Here is a 10058-nt window from a genome sequence, read left to right as displayed (position 1 = left end):
GTTCTGAGGCTTGCAATAACTTTACTCTCAGATAAAAGTTAACAGGAATTAACTACAGCTTAGTTCAGTACCCATGAGAGAGCTGAGCTCTCTGAAAAGGTGAAAATGTCAATAATTCAGATGCAGTTTGCAAGAGAGCCCAGGGGTGCCTGATTTCTTATTGCTGATGAAAAGCGCATGACCCAATCCTAAGCACACAGGCAGGCACCTCACATATGCATGCATAAACATGCTCCTTGGAAGTGGTAGGCAAGTCTCTTCTTGACACAAAGAAGGTGTCTTTATCCATTTTAAGGAAAAGTAAAACTTAGCCCAGGGAGATATTTCAGGATATATTGGAATCAATTATTTGAGCACAACATTGTGAGGTGTCACATCCTTGGGAGCACAATTCTGATTGGTGCTCTGCTGATGGCCCTGGAGTTCTTGGGCTGTATTTGCTGATTAAGTCATGCGAGTAAGAAGAGGCTGTGTGGGGGAATATTGGGCTCCAGTAGAGGCAGGGATTGAAGGTCCAGGTTTGCTCTTGATCATTGAAAGTTGTTATCTGGGAGCCTCCTGCCTGCACTGGCTCTTACTTCCCCACCTGGATAGGGAGGTCAGAGTAGTACAGGGTCCACTTAGTCTTAGACCCAGACCGTAGAACAAACAGGCCCAGAAAGTTTGTGCTGCTCTTTGTTTCCCCAGTGTACTCACTTAAGAGCAAAAGACCCCTATACACCTCTCTGGATTTGGTTAAATAATATTTTCACTTTTGTTGGAAAAGTGGCCCCCTCACCGTGGGCAATTACTTCGCATGTCTTTTAGTTTCACAATTTAATGCAAAACAGTAAATTTGTGTATCCCTCCTCCCCACTAGACTATCCTGAGCCCCTTTCCAGTCAACCTCCAACCCCTTTCTATACTCCCACTCCCACCGCCCCCTCCCCGTCAGTCTCTGAAGTGTCACGGTGTTTTTTTATGCTTCCAACAGTTTCCAAAACAAACAGTGGAGGCTATGACCAGCCGGGTATTCACTCAGTCCGATGCAACAGTATCTCCCAATCCGAGCGACCTGAGCCGCCATTAGGGGCAGGTCCACTCCCTAAACGCGCCACGCTTGCCAGTCTCTGAGCTCTGCCAGGTCCGGGAATCTGGGACTTGGGGACTGATGTTCCGCACATGTCCACTGGGAGGGAGAAGAGCGAAAAGGGAAAGGGGACTAGACTCCAGAGGACTCTGGCTCCAGTTTAATCTCCTTGCATTCTGTCTATTCAAAGAAAATCTATACGTATATATAAAAATTATACACACACATTTTTCCCCCTGAATATAGATTCAGAAATTGTTTTCTGAGTTTTCAGGTTTTTCTGATTTTCCCGCTTTCCCTCCTTTGCCTGTCCTCTGCGCCCTCCCACCCTCTCCCTCCCTAACCCAGCTCAGGTTGAAACTTTGCAGAGTACGTTCTCTTCACCCTCTCCAGGGATGGCTCTGAGCTCTCGGGCGCACGCCTTCTCGGTGGAAGTCTTGGTGGGCAGACCCAGCAAAAGAAAACTGCGAGACACAAGAAAGGAGGCGCAACTTGAGCTGCTTGAGAAAGAGAGTGGAGAGGCGGAGGAGGAGAGAAGGAGCAGCGCCGCAGGAAGGAAGAGCGAGCAGCCTGGTGAGTACCCCTACCGCGGCCCAAACCCCAGCGCCGGCTACCTTGGCTTGCTGGATCGGAAGGTCTCAGACTAGCGCCGCGTCGCTGCAGGAGGGCGGCTAGCCCTATCAAAGGATGTCTTGGCCCAGCGTTGGCCGCGTACGGGGCGGCGGGGATACCTCAGCCATCTGGCTGTAGGGGGAAGTTTCAGAGCCTCCACGTTAAGCCCATAGTGTTGTGGTTCATTTGCGGTGAAGGGGAGGGTCCCCACAGATTTATGAAGCGAGACTCTCCAAACTCCCGGAATCCCTGAGAGCCAGAGGGTGAATGTTTCTCGGGGTAGAAAACAGGGCATGGACCCAGATCCCGAGGGGATTCAGCATCAGGGACGAAAAGTCTCCGAGAGAGATGAGGATGGGCAAATTTGAAGAAGGGTCATGCATTTCACAGGGCGCTACCTGGGCCCCTTTCTCTCCATCACGGGGCCAGAGTGGGTGTTGTGGGGAATTTGGAGATCCGACGCCAAGGTTCCCGGGGAAGAGACAAGGCCGGTCTGTTCTGAGACAGGCGTCAGCGAGAAGGGGGCGCGGGAACTGCGAAGCTCTCTCAAACTCTCAGCGTCTCTGTGTCCAGCAGAAAAGCGACCCAAGACAGAGCCCTTAGCAGCTACTTTCTCAGGCTGTAGAGGCGGCAGCGGCGGCTGCAACAGCTTCGGAAGTCTGGAAGAAAAAGATTCTATCCAAGTGGAGCTTCAAGGATCCGAGCTGTGGAAGAGATTTCATGACATTGGAACTGAGATGATCATTACCAAGGCGGGCAGGTTCGGCTTTGCCCAAGCTGTTCAAGGGCCGCACACAGTAGGCACTTAATGTTCTGATCTCATAAGATGGGTGCCTCCAGTTTTATGCTTTGGTACCCTTCTCCCCATAATCCCACCGCAGACCTGTATTGGAAGCCAGTGCCTCTCAATCGACCAGACTAGGCCTTGCCTGGCGCATGTTAGTGGCTCGGCCTTTCTTTCCTGTACACCCTGATTCCAAGAACTCATTCTTGCAGCTCCTGCCTGTGTAGTATATGACAAAAATTTGATCTCCCAAGGCAGGTGCCAGCTGCCACCCCCACATCTTAAGCTATGGCCAGGCCGTTCTGTTAAAGCTTCACAGTTATCAGTGGACAATATCCCATCTAGCAGGCTCTCAGCCCACTGTCCTGAGCCCAGGTCAATTTGAGGTGGGGCTTTCCCTCTTCCACCTTTTCCTGTGCGGCATTTTCTTCACATCAGCTGGGTAATTTTTTTGTGTGTGAATCTTCCTAATTTCAGTCTTTCCCAAACCTGCCTCACAGAAAGTACTGCTGAAAACTCAGGGGAGAGGCACAGCTGTTTCTTTCCTACTTTTCTATCTATAGCTTTTTATTATGGTGGTGATAGGAAGTGGGGTGGACAAAGCCTTGTGGTAAGGATATTCTGATCCACTCAAAAATCCTGAGTTTGTTCAATCAAACATGTAACCAACAATCTTTCCTCATGTAGCAAATCTCATTCACTGAACCTGTCTAGAATAAGAAGAGTATAGTTTATTCCTTTACTTTTCATTTGTCCCCAACCCCCCCGGCTCCAAATGTTTCTAATAGCGCCCAGGTCAGTCGCTATTTTCTCTCCCACAGGAGGATGTTCCCCTCTGTTCGGGTCAAGATAAAAGGACTGGACCCAGGGAAACAGTACTATGTGGCCATCGATGTGGTGCCGGTGGATTCCAAACGCTATAGGTAACCAGGCCCAAAGGAGGGTACCATAGGCTGGGAATGGGGATTCATATCTATGGAACCTGAGAGTGCTGTTTTGAAAACTCTATCATGGTAGGGGTAATTGCTCTCCTGTGAGCTTTGAGAGTTGAATTTTCTCCCTCAAACTGGAGTTCAGGGAGTTCAGACTGAGAGAAAAGCAGGCTTGTTTTTCTTTCCTCTCACTCCTGGATCACAGGTTCCAGCTTGCGCTTCAGTGCACCCCAAACCTCTTGCCTACCCACTGCTCTAGCCTTGGCTCTGCAAACTGCAGAGGGTTTTGGCTCAGGCATCTGGGAGGGAAGCTGTTTAAAGGAATTTTGGGAGAAATACCTGGGCTTCTGGGGCCCTACCGGGCTCTGGGATGTGCTAATTTAGCAGCAGGGTCCTTGAGCGATGCCCTGATTTGCCATCCAAAGCTAGTCTAGCAGTTATCTTGCCTAAGTCTATTTTTCTTCCTTCCTTCGCCACTCCCCTGAAGTGGAGGCCAGGTCCCAGAGAATACAAGTAACCTTTCTCTTGATGTAAGCTCTCTACTTAAAGCAGGATAAAAGTGGCCGAACTGATCTAAAGCCAAGAGGCCCTTCTTTGCTGGCAGCCCAGAAGCTCGGGTCGGCCAGCGCTTTAGCTCAGGGGTATGGGGGTTGGGCGGCATCCGCCCGCACTCGGCCTGTGAGCGTTAGACCGAAGTGGGTGTCTAGCCTTTCTAGGAAACAGCCGGCAACGCACCCAGTGCTGGGAGTGAGGGGCAAAAAGAAGGCTGGGCTCAAGAGCCTGCTGGGGCCGTAGCCCAGAAATAGCAGAACAAGCTGCTTATCACGTTTCAGCTGGCTTGGGGATTCGGCGCATAATTTAGCGGTTGAGATTGAAGACAATGCGAAAATCAGCCCCGAGGCCGCAGCGGGCAGAGTTCCTTGAGGGTATTCTCATGTAAAGCATTGTGGACAAAGGGGCTTCCAAGACTACTGGTCTGGTGGCGTTGGGCTGCACAGACACTTTCCCTCACACCTCTGCTTCTTCCCTGACGCTTGTAGGACAGGAGGATTTTTTGGGTGTCTCTGCTCAGTAAAACGGGTTAGATGAATTTTTGTTGCGGTTTCTGTGAGGAAATGCAAACCAGACTCTGAAATCCCATCACATTATACTTGCCCTGGCACTTCACTACATTTTAATGACGTATGCTTATTTACAGTTTGCTTTCTATCCCTGGACGATCTTTAGAAATGAAGTTGTATCTTTTACTAGTTGCCTTTGAGATTAGCAGGCAAACCTTGGCCAAAGCCTTTAGGACGGGATCGCGGTAGTCCCTGCTCCTGGCTTTGGCCCGCTGCGCCTAAAGCCACACTCCGCGCATTTTCAGGTACGTGTATCACAGCTCGCAGTGGATGGTAGCCGGGAATACAGACCACTCATGCATCACTCCCAGGTTCTATGTTCACCCGGACTCGCCTTGTTCGGGAGAGACATGGATGCGTCAGATCATCAGCTTCGATCGCGTGAAACTCACCAACAACGAGATGGACGACAAAGGCCATGTAAGTGTGTGCGATCCTTTGTCCCGAGGAGAGGAGGGGGATGCCAAGGGGTCAGCCGGAAGGTCACCCTGGAGAAGCCAAGGAGGTGTCTCCCAGATGTGCTAGTTGTAGTCTTTAGGAACTGTCCAAGTTCTAGGCCTGTGGCCAAAGTAGCTCTTGTGACTTTTATTTGGCATCTGAGAGTGCTGGGCGTTGGGGATGGTGAGTGAAAGGAGTTTGAGGACCAAAGGAGACTTGTTTAATCCAGGATGCCTGGTCTGGGACAGTGAAAGGGAATGCTTCCCTGAGCTCTCTGGCACTTCAGCCTCCCTGGCAATCACTGTGGGCTCTGATTGCCTTCCCATGATGGGCACCTTCTGTGTGACATGGTATGGTGAAAATCTTCTCCACAACCCGCCCCGATGGAAGGCCTTTTCAAGTCACCTAGATCTTGAACTTTCTTCCCAGATCTTGAACCTCTGCCCTGCTTGGCCTGGCCCTGTGCCAGCCACAAAAGGAAGAAGGATGCTCCTGGGCTTAGGAGGTGGGGGATGTCAAATGCTTTCCCATCAGTTACCTAAGCCCAGAGAACTTATGGCAGGCAGTTAGATCCCAATAACACTTGGGAACATCACATGGTCACCCACATTTGGAAGCAGGAAAGGACCCCAACTGGAAATGGAATCACTGCTTTCTGGTGTGCTGTGGTGCCCCGTTCCTGAAACCCCTTATGCCTGAAGGCCTCTGTCCAGGGCCAAATGGCAAAGAAAAGTCCTTGTGTGTGGCTAGCCTAGGCTTTCTGGTTTAGCTTCACTTTTGTGTGGGAAGGTTGGGGGTGCTGATGAGAGGGGGACAGTGTGCGGGAGGGGAAGCCAATTACTAGGCAGCATTTGACCACTGATTTCTCCTGCAGATCATTCTGCAGTCCATGCACAAGTACAAGCCCCGTGTGCATGTGATGAAGCAGGACAGCAGGGTCGACATGTCCCGGATTCAGTCCCTGCCTGCTGAAGGGGTTAAAACATTCTCCTTTAAAGAAACTGAGTTCACCACGGTGACAGCTTACCAAAACCAGCAGGTAAAGCCAACTAAGTCCCAGGCAAGCAGGGATGGCTCCAGAGAAACTTTAGGGAAAGAGTGAAGCTGTACTATATGGATTGAATTTTCCACAATTAAAAAGAAATTCATAGCATTATTGCATTGCCATCAAGGCAAGATTGATTATGAATTGTGTGGATCTTGTGTTAGAAAGGATAGAAAGGAGAGTAGAACAAAGAGTGTCAGGAGAGAAAGGAGATAAAACATTTCAAATTTGACTTAGCAATATGCTTACATTTATTTAACATGCCATATTACATGTTGAAAACTTGTGTGGTTGTTGTAACCATTAAAAGAAACAGTGACAGTGTTTTTACTGAGGGTACTGACTTTATCTTTCTTTCTCTTTTGAATCCATAGATTACCAAACTGAAAATAGACAGGAATCCTTTTGCTAAAGGATTTAGAGATCCCGGAAGAAACAGGTAAATGATATAACAGTCACATCTAATATTTATATAGCCCTTTTCACAGGTATAACAGCTAAGGAAACTGTGGTTCAGAGACTGAGTCCCTAAATTTTGTAACTAATAAATAGGTAGTAAGAAAGAAACCTGGACGTTTTGTCTTCAAAATCTTGCCTCCTCCCACTCCCTCCCCAACCCACTTTTAAGATATTGCTTATTCTAAATTCTTAGGTTTTTATTCATGGAATAATCACGGGGAATTTTATTCAGAAATCTATCTATAAAAGAAAAACATTTCAGATATTCACCCCTAAAAACTATAACAAAATAACTCAAAAGCTTACACAAATTATTATTTTCAGGAATTGCATTCTGGACTTGCTAAAGTTTGAATCTCTTTTTCAGAGGTGTATTGGATGGGGTTTTAGAGACCTACCCATGGAGGCCTTCTCTCACTTTGGATTTTAAAACTTTTGGTGCAGACACACCAAGTAAGAAAAGTTTTATTAATTTTTATTTGTAAATGTTAATGAAATAACAACAGCCAGAACCTTGTACAAATATTACACAAGTGGATAAGTATGTGCCAGAAAATGTGTGTTTAAAATCAGGTGGGTGTATATTTATCCTGATGAGGAGGTAAGAAGCAAAAAGGGAGGGTAACTGGCAAGAAGGAAAAGAGCATAAACGTGGTAATGGTGGATTTACTGCCTTATGTCTTCTTGAGTTATCATACATCCTGAGAGCTATAGAAATCACTTGGATTCTTCAGCATCTCACTATCTCATATTCCTTAGGATCTGCCTGTGGTGCACTAGTGGTCTTATTTGCAAACATGTTAGATATTGAAATAAATATTTTATGAGAAACTTTCAGCACATGATAAAAATGACTCCCATTCAATTTCATCATCACTTGACTCTAATTTTCCTTTTATTGTGACTAGGGAAAATAAATGTTGAAAACAATACTAAGCCATGGCAATTAGTTTAATTGCCGTAAGCATTTAAAATATTTGCAAGGTATTTGTTCTCAAGTAGTACATTACATGACTAAATAATAATTTGACAATGCAGGCTTTCTGGTGGAAGAATGCATACCTTCATTTACTCTGATATTTAAGGATAAATAGAAGATCTTTATTCGTGAGCAATATGGAATCATTTTACCCATTTGTCCTTACTCCATTAAAGTTGTTTGTCTTTAAACATTAATTGAAGGTTACCATCACATTATAGTTAGCTTGAATTTTACATGATACCATAACAGCTAATTGAAATGTAAAGAGATCAAGTCTAATCATTTAGTGAAATATTTCATTCAATTGACTGTATTAATTTGGTTTAGAGAGTTGCATAGAAAAATTTGAACACTTATTTGATAGTATCACTTTAATAGAATCTAGGCAGCATGCTTTTAAAATATCCAAGTCAACACATGGTGCACTGATTTAAAAATAATGCTAACCATGATCATTAATTGATAATTTAAAATACACAATTTTCTTAATTATTTAAAATGTCCAGAATGCTCTCAAATTGCAAAGAAAAGGGGTACCAGTTTTTTTAAATAACTTTTGGATGTTTAATTATAGAATATATTTGCCACGCTGTTGATAAAGGATTAGCCTATGTCTGTATATAAAAATAGTTAAGAAAAACAGTAGCACCTAAAAAAAAACCCCACAAAACTTTATCGAGTTCAGTCAATAACCAATTTTTTTTTAAATTTAAATACTTACAAATATAAGGTGTAAAGTCTAGATTTTCCTGGACCTTATATCTATCCCTAATTTTAGTAGATGCTATGCAACCATAAAAGATCACCTGGCAACATTGATATGAACACTTTCATTTTTATCTTGGTATTTTTAACCTGCAAAACTGTCTTTTACTCTTGATATAGTACACTATGGAACTTTCCCCATCTATGATTTTCATATAAGAAAAAAACTAATATATTTAAATGTTATTTTAATTTATAAGATTACTTTCATATGCACTGATTTTTTAATCAGACTGAAGTTTTCTATAAAATCTCAAAAAAACTGTTCAATTTAATCAAGTGCTTATTTTAGTAATTTTTTATGGTTAAAAAACAGCTTTTACTTGTAAGATATAATTGGCTCTGGATCATATTTAATTGGGCTTCTTTTTTAATTCACTGAATAAATGTTGTTCAAGTGCCTAGTATAGTTCTAAAGCATAGTGAATGCTCAATGCATGATACATAATAATAATGCCAAAAGTAATAGTGGTAGTAGTAGAGATACCATATTCAACTTTGGTCAGAGGAATGTTCTTTTCCAAAGGACTTAAAATGACTGTGAACTTGCAAGGAAAGCTAATCTAAGAATGAAGCAGGGATAGTTATGGACATGATTACTGATTCAGTAGGAACATTTAGTTCATTGTTCATTGACTGAATTGTCATTCACAGGTGGAAGCAATGGCTCATCTCCAGCGACCTCTAGTGGAGGGGCTCCCTCTCCTTTGAACTCTTTGCTTTCTCCACCTTGCTCCCCTCCAACATTTCACATACCTACAAGCTCCCTTGGAATGCCCTGTCCAGAGGTGTACCTACACAATATCAACCTGCCCCTTTGCTACAAGATTTGCCCAACTAATTTTTGGCGACAGCAGCCTCCTGTCTTGCCTGCTCCTGAAAGGCTAGCAAGCAGCAACAGTTCTCAGTCTTTAGCCCCACTCATGATGGAAGTTCCCATTTTATCTTCCTTGGGGGCCACCAATTCAAAATACGGTTCATCTGAAGACTGCAATGGACAGTGTCAACAAGCATCTAATTCTTCCAGTCAAATGTTGTATGGATTACAGGCACCTGGAAATATTTTATCACCCAACCTCATTGCCCAGGAAGCAATTGGTTGCTCATTCCATCCTTCCTATGGCTTTTATAGGTACAACTTCTCCATGCCACCTAGACTGGTAAATGCTACCAACCATCTCAAAGTGAATGAAAACAGTCAAGTTTCTTTAATAGAAGGCAAATGCAATCATGCTCGTTGGTATCCAAAAATTAACCATTGTCTTTAATGGAATAGTCAAGTTCCTAAAACAATTACATGTAAGCATATATTTTCTTTATTTGTAGCCAAAAAAGGTCAAGAGCTAATGGGCTTAAAAAGCTTCATTATCAGAAGGTATTCCTCTATTCTGCATTTAAAGTGCCTTATGATGTGTTCTTAAGAAGGCTGATTACAGTAGCCTTAGGCCTCAAAATAAGATACTCAGTAAACATTGTTTGATGAGGTAGGCTACCAGTGAAAAGTGACTTCAGGTGATGAAATCTCTAATTATAGTGAAGCCTGTTTACCACATCAACTGCCTCTTGCATATTGACAATGACCAAAGGAAGGTGGATTTAATTCCTGTGAAGGTAGTGAAACAATTACAGTTTTTATCTATGAATATTGGCTTCATTGTAATTATCTATCTAGTAACTGTAGAAAAATTTCATTGTTCATTTGCATTATACTTTTATACTCTGCTGTTGAAGGAACTACTAATCTCAATTTTAAGGTACAAATAAAGACATAAACATCCTAATATTAATATTTGCAGCCTAAGGACCATTTAATCCTGAAGGAACACAAAGATTAAATGAAAAGCAAAGTAT

General features: G+C 43.8%; 1 protein-coding gene across 2 annotated transcripts; it reads left to right on the top strand.

The window, feature by feature from the left end:
* Positions 1-1449: 1449 nt before the first annotated feature.
* TBX22 (T-box transcription factor 22) lies at positions 1450-9475 on the top strand. 2 transcript variants are annotated; one of them, XM_089903861.1, is made up of 8 exons: positions 1450-1642; positions 2255-2441; positions 3287-3388; positions 4764-4938; positions 5831-5995; positions 6376-6440; positions 6828-6913; positions 8862-9475. In XM_089903861.1, the coding sequence occupies exons 1-8, from the start codon at positions 1465-1467 to the stop codon at positions 9473-9475; spliced, it is 1572 nt and encodes a 523-aa protein (XP_089759987.1). In that variant the 5' UTR covers positions 1450-1464. The 2 variants fall into 2 exon arrangements, with proteins under 2 accessions (XP_089759987.1, XP_022436427.2); XM_022580719.2 differs by having other exon boundaries at positions 1465-1642; positions 2258-2441.
* Positions 9476-10058: the final 583 nt, after the last annotated feature.

The sequence above is a fragment of the Delphinapterus leucas genome, chromosome X (assembly GCF_059928025.1).
Source record: "Delphinapterus leucas isolate spDelLeu-1000000601 "Yukka" chromosome X, BTC_Dleu_Yukka2, whole genome shotgun sequence".
Lineage (NCBI taxonomy): Eukaryota > Metazoa > Chordata > Mammalia > Artiodactyla > Monodontidae > Delphinapterus > Delphinapterus leucas.
Note: the sequence above shows the minus strand (reverse complement) of the source record. Positions and strands in the feature narration are given on the sequence as shown.